General features: G+C 46.6%; 1 protein-coding gene across 1 annotated transcript; it reads left to right on the top strand.

Moving 5' to 3' along the window:
- The first annotated feature begins 7,134 nt into the window (after window positions 1–7,134).
- C5H20orf202 (chromosome 5 C20orf202 homolog) lies at window positions 7,135–13,636 on the top strand. The gene is made up of 3 exons (XM_004612682.2): window positions 7,135–7,146; window positions 8,282–8,401; window positions 13,409–13,636. Exons 1-3 carry the CDS (start codon window positions 7,135–7,137, stop codon window positions 13,634–13,636), a joined length of 360 nt encoding a protein of 119 aa, XP_004612739.2.
- Window positions 13,637–17,522: the final 3,886 nt, after the last annotated feature.

Below are 17,522 nucleotides of genomic sequence, written 5' to 3'. Positions count from 1 at the left end.
CAAGTTGAGTTTCCCTTCCAGCCCCAAACAGAACCCAGGCAGCCGAAAACCTCCAGTACCCAATTTCCACCATGCAAAATGCCACTCTCCACATGCTCGAACAACCCCTCCCAAGAGGAGACAAGCCTCATTCAAGATAGGATGAACCTCACTGGAGAGCGGACCAACTGGAAAACCCAGATACATGGGAACCTGTGACTGAGATCTCCAAGTCCACTCGGATCGGGACTGGGCCTCCTTCCCCCAGCTCCCCAGTTTTCCGGTAACTTGGTAGTCACACCCACAAACTGCCCTTGGTGCCATGTAATCTCATCAACGGCCAAGACCCAGAGACTACAAGCTAAAGCTCCCAGAAGAGAATGACACAGAATTTCCTGAACATTATATTCTATCCATAGCAAGCAATACAAAACAAATCATCTAGCATTTCCTTTTCAGCAGGTTTGAGTGGTGGTGACACTGGTGCCAAAATATCAAATGTAACCAAAATAGAGAGTATGGGGGAAATTGTCTGCCACAGAGGCAGGGGAATGGTTGGAACAGGGGTGGGGGTGGGGGAATACTGGGGATTTGGGTGGTGGAAAATGTTCACTGGTAAAGGAATGGGTGTTTGATGATTGTATGACCGAAGCTCAAATGTGAAAGCTTTGTAACTGTACCTCACAGTGAATAAAAAAAATAATAAAATAAAATTAACATTCTGAATTTTAAAAAGCAAGAGTAATGTGGAGTTCATGCCCAAGTCAATCAGCTTAATCAATGGCTGAATAAATTTCAGTACTACTACCTTATAAATAAATTAAATAAATAAATAAATAAAATAAATAAAGAGACCCGGAACTTGAGAGATAGTACAGTGGATGGGGCACTTGCTTTGCATGCATCTGACCAAGATTCAATACCCAGTCTCCCATATGATCCCCCAAGCTCAGAAGAGATCTCTGAGTGAAGAACCAGGAGTGAGACCTGAAAACAATTGAAGATGACCCTCCAAAACAACCAAAAAAATGAAATAAATATGACTGAGAGACCCAAGAAATATGTCTTCAATAAAACTGAACTTCCTTCTCAGGTCAAAGTATATCTGGCAGTTGGGGGCTGGGGTGACAACACAGTGGGTAGGGTATTTGCCTTGCACACAGCTGACCCGGGTTCTATTCCCAGCATCCCATGTGGTCCCTGAGCACCACCAGGAGTAATTCCTGAGTGCAGAGGCAGGAGTAACCCCTGTGCATTGCTGGGCATAACCTAAAAAGCAAAAAAAGAAAAAGAAAAGCCCGTGCTCTTTGCGGCCCAGTTTGCTCTTTGTAAGAAGGGTTCCTAGCAGATCTACCTGTAATTGTCTGTAAAATGCAGCAGTGCCTACCACATGAGAAGAAATTCACAGCAATTTTCACATCTCACTAATTTTTCACAGGGCACCAGGCCCAAAGAACGAACAGTTGTTTACTGAGCAATAACTTTAAAACAACTGAATGTTAGTAGCTTGTTCAGTGTTCAACAGCTATGACTGTGTTTTCCTCAAAACGAAATTGTTTGTGCAGTACTTTGGGGTGTCTTAAATGCAGACGAGGGATTTGGGGGGAGGGTGTTACTTGTTTATAGGGGCCATAGCCAGCAGTTCTTAGGGTCCCAAGGGGCCACTCCCAGTAATTCTCTGGGCTAACAGTGTGGACTCAGCAGAGCAGTCAGTGCTCAGGGGTCGCCTGAGCGACACTTGGTGGGGCAGGTAATGGCCTGCACGTGGTGCTGGGGATCTGACTCAGGGCCTCTCGCATGTTAGGTATGTGCTTTACCACTGGTGCCATCTCCCTGGTTAGAGCCTCCGGGCCAGAGATGTTTACGTACGCCAAGGACTTAGCTCGATACCAGGTCCACAGTAATGACCATTTCGTGCCACTTATCCTACACTTTGTTCTGAGACCACCTTCTCCCTTATTGCTTTGGGGTTGCTCCCACGTGAGGCCTGACATCTTCTTCCTTCCTTCCTTCCTTCCTTCCTTCCTTCCTTCCTTCCTTCCTTCCTTCCTTCCTTCCTTCCTTCCTTCCTTCCTTCCTTCCTTCCTCTCTTCCTTGCTTTCTTTCTTTTTTCTTTCTTCTTTCCCTCTCTTCTTTCTCTCTTCCTCTTTCTTTCTTTCTTTCTTTCTTTATTTATTTATTTATTTATTCTCTCTTTCTCTTTTTCTTTCTTCTCTCTTTCTCACTTTCTTCTCTCTTTCTCTCCTTCCTTTCTCTCCTTCCTTCTTTCTTCCTCCCTCCCTCCCTTCCCTCTGTCTCTCCCCTTCCCTTCCTCCCTTCTTTCTTTCTTTCTTTCTTTCTTTCTTTCTTTCTTTCTTTCTTTCTTTCTTTCTTTCTTTCTTTCTTTCTTTCTTTCTCTCTCTCTCTTTCTTTCTTTCTTCTCTCTTTCTCTCTTTCTTCTCTCGTTCTTTCTTCTCTCTTTCTCTCCTTCCTTTCTCTCCTTTTTTCTTCCTTCCTCCCTCCCTCCCTCCCTTCCCTCTGTCTCTCCCCCTTCCCTGTCGGGGTCCAGCCCCCCAAGAATGCAGCCAAGACAGGAGTTCTGAGGGACCAACAGCAGACACACAGCTTGGTGGCTGAGGGCTGAAGGCAAGTTTATTCTTTCAGCAGGGGGTTTATATACATAGCTAGTCACGTAGGCACTGTTATCTTAGCCCGAGAAGGTTAGTCACAAATTTACGTGGTATGCGGTTGTGTTTAGGAGGGGAAGGCTCGAGAGATTACAGAGGAGGGTCTGTTTTGTCTCCTGTCTGTTCTCACAGCAGTCAGAAGAATTCCTCCTTCTAACACACTACAAGATGCCCCGTACGTCTGAAGGATTCCTCCTTCAGATATACGCTGGTGACATCTCCTCCAAGGACTCCTCCCGGATTCCATGGGTCAATGTACGCGGGAAGCTTTCCAGCTTCCCTGCCAGCTGGCACGTAGGCACAGGGGGTCACAGAAAAGACAGAAAGAAGCAGGCCTCCATATTCTATAATTCCCTCACACTTCCCTTCCTCCCTTCTTTCTTTCTTTCTTTCTTTCTTTCTTTCTTTCTTTCTTTCTTTCTTTCTTTCTTTCTTTCTTTCTTTCTTTCTTTCTTTCTTTCTCTCTCTTTCTTTATTTCTTTCTTTCTTCTCTTTCTCTCTTTCTTCTCTCGTTCTATCTTTCTTCTCTCTTTCTCTCCTTCCTTTCTCTCCTTTTTTCTTCCTTCCTCCCTTCCCTCTGTCCCTCCCCCTCCCTTCCTCCCTTCTTTCTTTCTTTCTTTCTTTCTTTCTTTCTTTCTTTCTTTCTTTCTTTCTTTCTTTCTTTCTTTCCTTCTTTCCTTCTTTCTTTCTTTCTTTCTTTCTTTCTTTCTTTCTTTCTTTCTTTCTTTCTTTCTTTCTTTCTTTCTTTCTTTCTTTCTTTCTTTCTTTCTTTTGTTCATTTTTGGATCACACAGCAGTTCTAATGTCTCCTAAGAGTCCCCACAAGGTTCCACTTGTTCTTTCACCCCTTTTCCATTGCCAAGAGAAGAACATGCCCCAGTATCTAGTCATTTCGGAAGAACTTCAAGAGACCCAGGGCGCAGACTCACACCTGCACAGTCCAGCACAGTTTAGTTTAGCTCTTGGTTCACAGCTAAGTCATTGTGTTGACGTGAGCTGAAGTGGCCGCGAATTTGGAAGCCTCTGCATCAAGTACAACAACCCCAACGGCTGCATGCTGTGCTGTCTTGCCTGGACCCAGGCGTCTGCTCAACGCTTGGTGTTCCCTTTCATTGCTTGCCATCTGCAGCATCTGTCAGTCTGCATCGTCCCTCCACACCGTCTGTCGATCTGTGTCATTTTGTTTTCATTGTAGCTCTTGCCTGTCAGACAGGAGAGATTAGCGCTGTCTGCCTTTCTATGCTATACATGTGTATGTATATTACCCATCCCTGCCCTTAGCCATTTCCATTGTTTCAGTCTGTTACATCCCATGTAAGTGAGATTTAAAGTAATCAGTCAGCTGGGGGCCAGAGAGCTAGTACAGTCGGTAAAGCACTTGCCTTGCAAGAGGCAAGTCCAGGTTTGATTCCTGGCACACCATATGGTCTCCTGAGCCCACTAGGAATGATTCCTGAACACAGAACCAGGAGTAAACCCTGAGCGTTGTTGGGTATGACCCCAAAACAAAACAAACAAATGAAACCAAAGAGCTGGTTTTATTTGTATCCTCTCACTGGTAGTACAGTGGATAGTACAGTGGGTAAGACACTTTCCTTGCATTCATCTGACCCAGGTCCCATTCCCAACATCCCATTTAGTCCCCCAAGCAATGCCGGGATTAATTCCTGAGTACAGAGCCAGGAGTAGCCCCTGGGCATTGCTGGGGTTATGTTAAAAAAAAGTTAAAAAAAAATACCAGTCAGTCAGAGAGGTAGCATAGCGGTTAAGGTGCTCATGTTGCATGTGCCCAATCCTAGTTCAATATCTGATATCACATATTGGTTTCCCAGACACCAGCAAGAGTGACCCCTAAGCACAGAGCCAGGACTAAGCCCTGAGCACAGTCAGGTATGGCCCAAGAAGAAAAAAATTAATTATTAAAAAAAATTATTTTTTAAAAAAATTTTAAATTAAAAATGATTAATTGGATTATCTTGGCTATTTTTTAATTTATTTATTTTTAATTAGTGAATCACCGTGAGGGTACAGTTACAGATTTATACATTTTTGTGCTCATGTTTCCCTCATACAAAGTTCGAGAACCCATCCCTTCACCAGTGCCCATTCTCCACCACCAGTAAACCCAGCATCCCTCCTACCCTCCCCAATCCCATCTCCCCCCACCCCACCCTGCCACTGTGGCAGGTTATTCCCTTTTGTTCTCTCTCTCTAATTAGGTGTTGTGGTTTGCAATAAAGGTGTTGAGTAGCCATTGTGTTCAGTCTCTAGTCTACATTTGGCACGCATCACCCTTCCCCCGCATGGCCTCCGACCACATTTTACTTGGTGTTCCCTTCTCTGAGTTGCCCAGAATGTGAGGCCAGTCTCCAAGCCATGGAGTCAACCTCCTGGTACTTATTTCTACTATTCTTGGGTGTTAGTCTCCTACTCTGTTATTCTATATTCCACAGATGAGTGCAATCTTTCTATGTCTGCCTCTCTCTTTCTGACTCATTTCACTTAGCATGATACTTTCCATGCTGATCCACTTATATGCAAAATTCATGACCTCATTTTTTCTAACAGCTGCATAGTATTCCATTGTATAGATGTACCACAGTTTCTTCAACCAATCATCTGTTCTAGGGCACTCGGGTTTTTTCCAGATTCTGGCTATTGTAAACAGTGCTTCGATGAGCATATAAGTGCAGATGTCATTTAGACTATACTTTTTTGTTTCTCTGGGATATATTCCCAGCAGTGGTATTGCTGGGTCAAATGGGAGCTCAATTTCTAATTTTTTGAGAATCGTCCATATTGTTTTCCAAAAGGGCTGAACCAGTCGGCATTCCCACCAGCAGTGTAAGAAGGGTCCCTTTCTCCCCACATCCTCTCCAATAGTGGTTGCTTTTGTTCTTTTGGATGTGTGCTAGTCTCTGTGGTGTGAGGTGGTATCTCATGGTTGTGTCTTGCTATTTTTTAGGTAGCACTATCATCCCATTGTTCATCAATTTGCTCGAGTGGGCACATCTCCATTGTGAGACTTGTGGTTACTGTTTTTGGCATATTGAATAAGCCACAGGTAGCTTGCCAGGCTCTGCCATGTGGGCAGGATACTCTCAGTAGCTTGCCGGGCTCTCTAAGAGGGATGGAGGAATTAAACCTGGGCCAGCCGCGTGCAAGGTAAAGGCCCTACCCACCGTGCTATCGCTCCAGTGCAACTTTTTTTGGCTAAAAAAATTTTAATTAAAAAAAATTTTATTTTAAATTTAAATTAAAAACGACCAATTAGATCATCGTGGTTATCTGCCCCCACCTTTTGCTTTCTCTGTAATAAGATCTAATTGCATCACATTGTCACCAGCAAACAGGCCCCCTGAGAACTTCCTCTTTCCCATCACTGACTCAGATAGTTGTCCCAGGAGGACAAGGTCATTTGACCCACAGCCTAGAGAGAGGGTCTGCCCAACAGCGCTCATTTCTGGCCATGGTGTGAAGGTGGCAGGCAAGGGTTTCTCAGAAGAACAACAGCGGAGAGCTGGAGAGAGAACTCGGGGTCTTGACACTTGTCTTACACGCAGCAGATCCTGGTTTGATCCCTGACACCACACAGTGTCCCCCTAGCACCTGCAGGGGTGACCCTGAGTATAGAAGCAGGTATAGTAAACCCTGAGCCCAAATGTACACGGCCTCAAATAATAACAACAATAACAGCAACAACAATAATATCAGCTGAACTGGGAGAAATGGCACCTAAAGGTTTATCTGTGTGTGGCAGTCAGAACACACCCGAGACTGTGAATCCAATCCCAGTGTGGAAGAAATATGATGTTTCTTTTTTTTATTTTTTTTTTATTTTATTCTTTAATTAGTGAATCACCATGGGGGTACAGATACATATTTACACATGTTAGAACTTGTTTTTCCCTCATACAATGTTCACAAACACATCCCTCCACCAGTGCCCGTTCTCCATCACCAATAAACCCAGTATCCCTCCCCCCCATCCCATCCCCCCCACCCCAACAATAGCCAGAATCTGGAAAAAACCTGAGTGCCCAAGAACAGATGACTGGTTAAAGAAACTCTGGTACATCTATACAATGGAATACTATGCAGCCGTTAGGGAAAAAATGAAGTCATGAACTTTGCATATAAGTGGATCAACATGGAAAGTATCATGCTAAGTGAAATGAGTCAGAAAGAGAGAGACAGACATAGAAAGATTGCACTCATCTGTGGAATATAAAATAACAATAGGAGACTAACACCCAAGAATAGTAGAGATAAGTACCAGTAGGTTGGCTCCATGGCTTGGAAATATGATGTTTCTTACTACTCATTTTCACAACTATTTTGAGCCTTGTTAGGCCTAAGATGGAAAGGATGAACTCAGGTTCTAAGAGAGCCAGGGTCATACGCAGGAGTCCCAGCTTCCTGTACAGAGCCCCACTTCCTGCCCTGCCCAGGGCGCTCTTGAAAGTGGCTCCAACATGGGGCAGGAGAGATGGTGCAGCAGGTAAGGCTTTACAAAGCATCGACCCAGGTTCGATCCCCAGCCAGGAGCGATCCCTGAGCACAGAGGCAGGAGTAATCCCTGATCACTGCTGGGTGTGTCCCCCACCCCTCCTAACAAAAAGGAGCCCCCCAGTCCTTCAGCAGTGGACAACGGGCAACTGGACAGAGTCTGCTTCTCAGAAGAATTCTAAGGAATATTTCCTTCCTACTGAGTCCTGATCTGAGTGGCAGGCCTGCAGCTTGGTGGTAGAGCATTTGCTTTGCATGTGCGAGGCTGGGTTCATTCCCAGGCTCTGCAAGACAAATAACCAAATAACCTCTGGGTCCCGATTTGTCTCACTGTGTCCTATACCTCCAACCTTCTCTCTCTTCCTGGGCTGCAGTGAGGACTGTGCCCAGTAAAAATAATGGGGTGTGCTGTCTCACATAACGGGAGACGCTGGGGTGATTTCCAGGACTCTCTAGTCTTCACAGCCTTTGTCAAAATTGCAAAATGATTGCCTCTGGCCACACACCCACCTGCAAGGCAGAAGGAAGGGAGAAAAAAGGAATAATAGAACGGAAGTGCCAATCCCATCCCTGCCCTTACAGGCAGGTCCAAGATTTCCTAGAACTATGACAGTATTTTCTGCCTCCATCTCACTTGTTAGAAATGGGTCTCATGACTTTCCAGGAAGCGGGGGACTTGGAAAGTGAACCTGTCATCTCAACCCTACAAACAGGTGAGGAAAGGAGAGAGATTTGGGGGTACAAACGTAGTATCATGCCCAAATGATATTCTACATGTTCATACATATATATGCCTACATATTCATGTAATGTACATGCACATATACTATAAAAGTCCCCGTTCTCCTAATTACAGTTATCACACCTTCACCATCTCTGTGGTCCAGTTGGCATCATCAGATCTGGGTTCTGGTACCCCCTGAGAACTCTGGAATCCACAGAGGTCCCCACACCAGAAGCTCGCCCCCCCATCTTCTTATTCTATTCAGAGCATTGGAATCTTTTTAAAAAATAAATAAATAAATAACTTGCATTTTCCGATGGGAGTCGCTTCCCGCTCTCATTAACTCCATCTGCAGGGACTGGGCCAGCATCTGTTCCCGCCTGAAGTCAAGCTCTGATTCAAGTCCAAGGTCCCTCCGGCCCATCGCCAGGTAAAGGTCTCTCCCAAGGATGTGGGGATGAAAGCCACAGATGCTCCAGGCTCTGATCTTCAGCAGATGCTTGCCTGGCTGAGAAAGGAGCTGGTAAGACTGGGCTTTTTGACTCTTCCCCCATCACCCCCAAGGTTCCCTGGTTCCTCCCCCTCCCAACCTCCCCCTTGGCTTGGATGGAGACCACAGGTTGGGATGTAGGCCCAGCAGGGATAGGGGGCGGGGGGATGCTCTGGGACCATGCAGGGCACATCACTGTCCCAGGTGCTGGGATAAGTGGGTCATGACCTACATAGAAAGACCTCGGTGGGCGTTTGTCAGGCTGCTCTTACACCGAGTCCCCACTGTGTGGGGGCTTGGCTACTTGTGACCCCCAAACACTAGCTTAACCTCCTCCTCCTCCTCCTTGAGCCTCGGTGTCCTTGTCATAAAATGTGGGTGACAAAAGCGCCAGCCTTGCAGGGCGGATTGTAAGAATGTGACGTTTCCGTAAGAATGTAAGTTTCTGCCGTGGCATCTATACCAAGGCTGCTTCCAGCCTAACGCAGGCTGGCATGAAGGCCACCCTCGGTGTTAGTCCGGATCTGGTAGACTTTCGAAGTTGGGGATCATGTGGCTCCCCTGTGGGCCCAAAGATAGTCCCAGGGGGGCATAGATGAAAATCATATAAATGAGAAACCACGGGGCCTGAGACTGAGAGATGAAGTGATAGGACAGAGGGTGGTGCTGGAGGCACTGGAAGGAAACCAGGTCCGAAGGAGCCATGGTTGGGGAAAAACTGGAAAACACTACCCTAGAATACTACGCCTGGCAATTGGGGTCCTGGCCGTGTACTGGGCAGTGCCAGCCCAGAGTGGTAAGAGGGAGAGAACAGGGAGTTCCTGGATCGAGGTCAGCCACCTGCAGGCAGTCCACCTGGTTCCCCAGCCCAGCCTCAGAGGTGCACAGAGGCTCTCTCTGGGCCTCGTCTACCTGGCTGCAGGGTCCTCTGTATCGCCCTTGGAGGGTCTGCTCCAGGGAAGGGCAAAGGAGGAGGCAGTGCACCTGCCCGGCTCACGCCTGTCTGCATTCTGGTGCTGTCAAAATTCTATCCTGTGAGCACTAACACTTCCCGGGAGCACCAACACTTCTGCACTTGCCTCTGCCACCACTTGGGCCCTTTGCTGGCTGCAGAGGGAACCAGATCTTTGCTGATCCTTGTGGAGTTTTGCCAAGTCCAAAAATGGAGGCACTTTCCAGAGTACATGGAGACCCCAGCCAGGAGAAAGAGAAGATCATTCTGGGACCCCGGAAGACATTTAAGACTGGTGTCCCAGTTCACTGGATCTAGGAAAGGACTGGCAGGGTTGGACCACAATGACCTTTTGAGTTGCCAGGTGGCATCTAACCAGCTGGGACCTGTATTTTTGTCCTATGACGGTGGGAGGGGCTGCCCCAAGGATTTCTCACGTCACAAGGGACTTCAGAAGCTTCTTAGGGTTCACGGGCTTCCTAAGGCTGGTGATGGCCCTCGCCCCTGTGCACTGGGCTTCCTGCAGAGGCCCGTTGGTCCCTGAAACCCAAGTGTCAAGCTTCTCATATTCAATTTTTAAGAGGGAGAGCAGGCAGGATGGGAGCCTGCAAGCGAGACAGTTCCCCCAGCCACCCACCTGGCCCCTGTCAGACCAATAAGGGGGACCTGCTCTCGCTGGTTCCCCACGAGACCTTCCCAGGCAAGTCAGCCTTGGACTCCTCAGGTGACTGGAACTGCTGGGTCTTCATTATGGTTCCACCTGACCTTCTCCACCTGATCTTCTTCACCTGACCTCCTCCACCTGACCTCCTCCACCAGACCTCCTCCACCTGACCTCCTCCACCAGACCTCCTCCACCTGACCTCCTCCACCTGACCTCCTCCAACTGATCTTCTCCACCTGACCTCCTCCACCTGACCGCCTCCACCTGACCTCCTCCATCTGACCTCCTCCACCTAACTTCCTCCACTTGACCTCCTCCACCTGATCTCCTCCACCTGACCTCCACCTGATCTCCTCCACCTGACCTTCTCCACCTGATCTCCTCCACCTGACCTTCTCCACCTGACTTCCTCCACCTGACCTCCTCCACCTGACCTCCTCCACCTGATCTTCTCCCTCGGACCTCCTCCACCTGACCTTCTCCACCTGACCTCCTCCACCTGATCTTCTCCACCTGACCTCCTCTACCTAACCTCTACCTGACCTCCTCTACCTGACTTCCTCCACCTGACCTCTCCCTGACCTCCTCCATCTGACCTCCTCCACCTTACCTCTCCCATGTGACCTACTCCATCTGACCTCCTCTACCTGACTTTTTCCACCTGACTGTGAGGGAAGGACCGAGCAGGAGTCTGTGCCTGCGGTAGCAGAATGAACAACTAAGCATTCCAAATACTGATGGACCACAGTCCTTCATACTCCCTGCTTATCTGGGGACACTCAAGCTGCCAAACCCTGGTGGGGTCTGAAAGAGGGGAGGGAACTTCCAGCCACCTTGTAGACAGGTGACACAACCTGAGGACCAAGCAGCATGGGATCAGAAGGAGGATAAAAAGAGCACAATGCAGACTTGGAGCAAATCCATCCAGAGTGCACCTCCTGGAGGAGCTCTGAGCCAGGGTTCATGGTACCACCCTCCTGCAGGAACCAACTGGATCAGGGCCAAAGTCAGAGAGTCCACGAACTCTTTGAACACCCCCTCCAGGCTGGATGCCTCATTGCCTTCTCTGGTTCACACATTGAGAGTCGGTGCTGAAAGTTGGCTGGAAAACCTGTATGGTAGGAAATTTCTAAAGTTAAGAAAACACAGCCTCAACATCTCCCCAGGGACTGGCAGGGACAGTCCCCTTCTTATGGAGGTGCGACCTGAGCTGAGGAATGTGAGTGCCAGGTGCCCAAACGTTTATCCCAAAGCTGACTTTGCTGGCTGCCCAATTTCTTGGTGGTAGTAGGACCCCTGGAGTGGAAGAGGGAAGCTTTGTCTTCTCATGTGCAATTATCTTGCCAGTATCTCGCAACATAGTGTGTCATGAAAATAGGAAAGACCACTGATTTTATTTCATGTCATTAGTTTGTTGAATCATCGGTGCCAGCAATCAAACCCAAAGCCTTATACTTGTGAAGTCCTACCAAAATTATATCCCTGCCACCCCTCCAGAAAATTAAAAATAATGACAGCAATTCTCTCTTGGAGACAGACAGATTGGGAGTAGGTACACCCACTGGGCAGCTTCCAAGGATAAACTGAGTTCCCAGGGTTTGCCCCCAACCCTGCTGTGGCTGGCTTGGTCAAATCATTCCTGTTCTTACAATAACTGTAAAAATGATCAAGAACACCAAAAAACTCTCATTTGTGAGAGTTATGTCTATCGATGGTGACTGAATTTAAAATGCCAACAAGAAAATGTTCAAATTTATTTATTATATATTTGTCTTTAAAAAATAACAATAAACTTGGGGCTGGAGCGATAGCATAGCAGGTAGAGCATTTGCCTTGCATGTGGCCCACCCAACTTCGATTCCTTCACCTCTCCCCAGCAAGCTACTGAGAGTATCTTGCCCACACAGCAGAGCCTGGCAAGCTACCAGTGTCATATTCAATGTGCCAAAAACAGCAACAACACATCTCACAATGGAGACATTAATGGTGCCCACTCAAGCAAATCGATGAGCAACAGGATGACAGTGATACAGTGAACAAACTTGGGGCTGGAGCGATAGCACAGCAGGTCGGGCATTTGCCTTGCACGCGGCTGACCCAGGTTCGATTCCCAGCATCCCATATGGTCCCCTGAGCACTGCCAGGAGTAATTCCTGAGTGCATGAGCCAGGAGTAGCCCCTGTGCATTGCTGGGTGTGACCCAAAAAGCAAAAAATAAACTCATTACATGTGAATATCTTGCTTTACGTAATTTTCCAAGGAAAATGTCAATGAAAAATGTCATCTATTTAATCTGTTTAATGTTTTCCTTAAAGAAAATGGCCTCATCCTCATGTCTGATTCTGTATTAAAGTATTCAATCTGGTATCATATCATATACCATCTAGCTTCTGGACAGTTCCACAGTATGCTTATAAGATGATGAAAGTGAACAAATGAATAACATCTTAGTATTTTAATACAAGTTTGTTTTGTTTTGTTTTTCTTTTTGGGTCTTTTTGAGTTACTCCTGGCTCATGCACTCAGGAATTACTCCTGGCGGTGCTTGGGGGGCCATATAGGATGCTGAGAGTTGAACCTGGGTTGACTGCATGCAAGGCAATACAAGTATTTTAGACCTCAATAATCCTTTGCAAGAGTTTTTGGGAATCTAAGTGTTCCCCTGACCTTAAGATTCACTGTTCTTTATCTGTATTCCAAACCACAATGCCCAAAAGGAGAGAGAGATGTGGGGGGGGGGGTGGAGAGAGAGAGGGAGGGGGGAGAGAGAGTGAGAGAGAGGAAAAGCACCGACCGTAGAGCCATAGAGGCAGGCTGGGTGGGGTGAAAGTGATGGGAGGGAAACTGGGGACACTGGTACTGGGAAAAGTACACTGATGGAGGGATGGGTGTTGGAACACTGTGTGACTGAAACCTAATCATGAACAGCTTGGTAAGGGTCTATCTCACAGTGATTCAATTTAAAAAATCTTGGGAATAAATAAACAAATAAAAAGAATCACTGTTCTAGAAGGCCTGATTGCCAAGTGTATTCCATCTCATTTTAATATAAAATCTTGATCACCTCAATGAACCCTAAAGCCATTGCCAACTTAATACCTAATAAAGAGCGTGTTGGTTACAGCAAGCCTTAAACAGTTAGCAGGTTGTGAAGAATCATAATACTATTCCGCCATATGACCGTGAAGATAAAGAACTCTGTTTCAAAGTCTCACCTAGGGGCACTGATTTATTCACTCGTCCACTCAGCAAAGCCTTCACAGGTAAGCCAGGTGCTTAGCGCTTTGGAGCTGGAGAAGCTGACTCTTTGGTGGGCATTTGCGGGGCTGTAGATTTGTTTCTGATGAGACACCCATGGCGGAGGCCTTCCCGGCTGGGTCCTGAGTACCGCTGCTCTCTCGTGTTCTCTTGTTCTCTCTTCTAGGCCGAGATGCAAGAACAAGACCGGAGACTCCTGCTCATGCTCAGGCATCTGCAGCACGTCCTGGAGGCGCTGCGCACTGAGAGTGCCCGCTGGGAGGACGCCTGTGGCGGAGCCTCCCCCATCAGAGCTCGAGCAGGATCTGAGGGCAAAGCCCGCCGGCCCATCTCCTCCAGGGAGCCGGCCCAGCTCCTCTCAGGGGCAGACAGCAGACGAAGCTCTCTCCCTTAACTAGCCAGGGGAGCCTGAGCGTGGCCCTCCCCACCCAGATCTCAACTTTGGCTGTGATGTTATTGGCAGAGAGCACTGGAATGGGAATCTGGGAGTCTGGCTCTGACATATCCCTCTGCCCTCATTTGTTGTGTATCCCTAAATCCATCGCTTAGCTTCTCTGGGTTCCTTTTTTGTCACACACCATGGTTTGGGGTACGGGACCAATAAGATATAAGATGTAAATACACTTTGAAAACACAAATATGTTATTTGGTTTCTAGCATATAATGGCAACCCTACCGTGTGCGATGTTTTATAAAATGATTTCAGAATTTCTTGTGGATATGTTTATCTAACGTTGCTATAGCGGTATGAGTGTTTGGCAGTGCGGGGGGGGGGGTTGGGGGCACGTGATGGGAGGGGGAACCAGACACTCCCTTCCTACTGAAGAATACTGGAGGATAATTTCCTGTCTTCCCAGAAGGCCTTCTTATTTCCTTTTATCTGAAAACAACAGTTTGGGGCCAGTGATACGGCTCAGCAGTAATATACTTGCCTTGCAAGCATGAGACCCTGAGTCCAATTCCCACAATCTAGGGAGAAAAAAAAAGCTGGAAGCAATAGTTGTGCATGTGACCCACACTGGCCATTCAGAATTCATAGTCCTTCAAATAATATGATTGGTCCATTGCATGATCATGTGACCTTAAGAAAGCCAATCACAGTCCTTCTCTGGGATTGCTCTTTGGATGCTCAGTTGCGAAGCTGGGTCTGTCTGGATTACTTTGCCTGGCAAGTCAAGACTTGTCTGCGGTAGGGAAGAAAGAAGCTAATGCTCAGAGAAGAGTACAGAGAGGGATGCACAGGGAATGAATAGAGAGGATGAGGACTGCCTCTTGTTGGACCCTAGCTCTGCCAATTACTCTTGCCTTCTTTCCAGCAACTAAATCAGTGAATTCTACCCCCAATATCACACATAGCCATCTGTTTTTGCTTGTTTAAGTAGGATTTTCCCCATTTGCCACCAAAATAAACTTGAGGGCTACAGACCAGAAGTTCAAAGATAATGATAATGATAAAGAACAGAGATCTCTAAATGCTGTAATGCAAGGTTTATGATGAGCAGAAGCCTCAGTTTTACGGAACACTGGGGTCATAATTGAAAACTTGTGTCTGTCTCTAAAAGCGACTTTAAAATGCTGTAAGTAAAAATTGAAATGTTGAGATGGTCTGATATTGATAGAAATTGACTTGCAGGAAGAGACCCACAGGCTGCAGAGATCCCTTCAGACCCCAAAGTCACCATCCAGCTAAAAATTTAACTCCAGCTCTATCACCCTATTTAAAATTTTGGAATTCCTGGAGCAACATCTCATACTCTACGCCACTGATATACCAAGAGTAGCACACCACATTTGATGGGGTGTAAAGTAGAAGGCAACTGATCCCAATCAAAAAAAAAATATTAGCACACAAGACCCAACTTGTAACAACATGTTAGTAATCTCTTATACAAGGGCTTACTGTCTCCAGAGTGAGGTACAACAATCTTCACACACTTTCCTCTTTGGAAAATTTTTTGGATCATTTTTATTGGATTATTCATAACAAGCAATATAAAATAAATTATTTAGGATCTGCCTTTGGAGCAGGTTTTGGTGGTGGTGGGAACATTCAAAATAATGGTGGTAGGAAGGTGTAAGGGTGGTGGGATTGGTGTTGGGAATATTGAATGTAATAAGTTATTGTAACAACTCCAAAAAATAAAAATAAAGAAAAAAATTAAAATAAACAAATAAAAATAAAAATCTACTTGCATGCAGTAGATAAAGCAAATTCACTGCATTGACAGGCTATGGTGGACTGATAAGATTGTTATATATCCAATGTTTAGAGTTAGACTAATCTAGGATATATCCTGATATATTTTCATGATATAAAAATAACTCCTTATCAAGGTTAAATGACATACTAGCACACCAGATTGAATGATATCAAGGTTGGATGATATTCTAGCATATCAAGATAGAATATCAAGGTTGAATGATATTCTATCACATGGGCTCATCTCTGGAGACATTATGATAAGTGTCTCCAGTCACAAGAGGACAAGTGTTGTCTGATTCTATTTACATGAAGTGCCTAAAGCAGTCAAATTCAGAGCGACAGAAAGGAGAACGGTGTTCATCAGGGGATAACAGGCAGGCTTGTTAGCAACCATCGTCAAGAGAGCTATCTGCCTGCCATTCAAAGTAGAAACAGTCTTGGGGTCCCATGTCCAGTGTCAATTACTCACACCCTCTGTCACTCCCAGCTTCCCGCAGCTGGGACAATACATTATAATTCAGAAATCCCCCTATCTTAACTTACCCCTAGTTAAGAAAGACAGACCTGAAGTCTCTAAGTTCAATTCTCTGCTGGGGTATCTGTTATTCTCAAGGCCTCTTGTCTGTTCCGTTCCCTATCTCTGGTCACAGCCAACTCTGAGCCTAGATGTGGGGCACCAGGGGGAGGAATGAAAACGATCTCCTTGTCATGGGTTCTTTAAAGGCCCAGGTAGTAAACCATATCTACCTATGACAGATACTGGGCAGCAGAGAGAGAGAGCATTGAATTATTACATTGTGGTCTCAAAAAGTAAAACCCAGAATTTTCTCTGCAAGGGCAGGAGAAGCAGGGCTCACACCACGTCTGGCAGCCAAGGGTGGAGAGTCGGAGACACTGATGGGAAAAGATGGATGAAGTCAGAAATAAGAAATACAGAGTATGAAGAAGTTCAAGATGTGGAACCTTTAAGACTGGAGGCGGGACAGGCAGTGCTGGGTGTTCTCTGTGACTGATGAAAAGTGTCAGGGGTTCTCCATTCCGTGGTGCCAACTTCCAGTGTTGACCAGGGATGACCCTTCCCGATTCCACGAGCTCTGGCTTTATATCAGCCATTCCCAGACTATCAAGCTATTCCAGACCTTAAAACGACAGCAACCATTTTAGGGTTGCAACAACTGTAACAGATGGTATTCTTCAAGGTTCTGGAGACTTCTGGATGGTTCTTGCTTTAAGTGTCTCTTGCTTTAAGTCATTGGTAGCCATGGCTTGATTCGTTTCAAAGCTATATTGCAAGTCTGGCAGGGGACACTGTTGGCTGTTGCCTGGAGCCTGGGGTGAGACTGAACACTTACACACCTGGCCTGAGATTCCGCAAACCCTGCGGCTGGGTCTAAAGAGCCAGCGAGAGACCAGAGGAAGTGACCACACAGTTTTCATGACCTCCGCTGGGAATGCCACAGTATGGCTTCTCCTGGGTTTCAAGCTGTAAAAGCCAAGCATGAAGGCCAGTTCATAGTCAAGGGGAGGAGAATCCGACGCCACCTCCTGATGGGAGGGCCCCTTTGTTTTAAAACATGTTTCCCGAAAAAGGTTTCCCAATATGTTTTCAAGCCAGCATACCATGGAAGGCTGGCTGTCGTCTTTACGTGGGGTACTGAGTGAGAGGGATAGATACCAACTCAAGTGGGGCATAGTGTCAGGATGGAGGCTATGTGAGACAAAGGTAGAATTTCATCCACACCCAAAATCAGGGGCTGGAGAGACAGCACAGCAGGTAGGGCGTTTGCTTTGCACATGGCTGACCCAGGTTTCATTCCTGGTGCTGCACATGGTCCCCTGAGCCCTGCCAGAGTGACCCCTGAATGCAGAGCCTGGAGTAAGCCCTGAACACTGCTAGGTGTGGCCCCCAAACAAAACAAACTAATAAATATCAAAATCCAAGAGCAGAAATTAGGGCTGGAGCGATAGCACAGCAGGTAGGGTGTTTGCCTTGCATGCAGCTGATCTGGGTTCGATTCCCAGCTTCCCATATGGTCCCTTGAGAACCGCCAGGAGTAATTCCTAAGTGCATGAACCA

Source organism: Sorex araneus, chromosome 5 (genome assembly GCF_027595985.1).
Source record: "Sorex araneus isolate mSorAra2 chromosome 5, mSorAra2.pri, whole genome shotgun sequence".
Lineage (NCBI taxonomy): Eukaryota > Metazoa > Chordata > Mammalia > Eulipotyphla > Soricidae > Sorex > Sorex araneus.
This window is presented reverse-complemented; position numbering and strand designations above follow the sequence as displayed.

Excerpts from the sequence above, each read along its gene's own strand:
- C5H20orf202 (XM_004612682.2), top strand. Across the intron at positions 8,402-13,408 it reads CCTGGCTGAGAAAGGAGCTG|GCCGAGATGCAAGAACAAGA; the intron begins GTAAGACTGGGC and ends TCTCTCTTCTAG.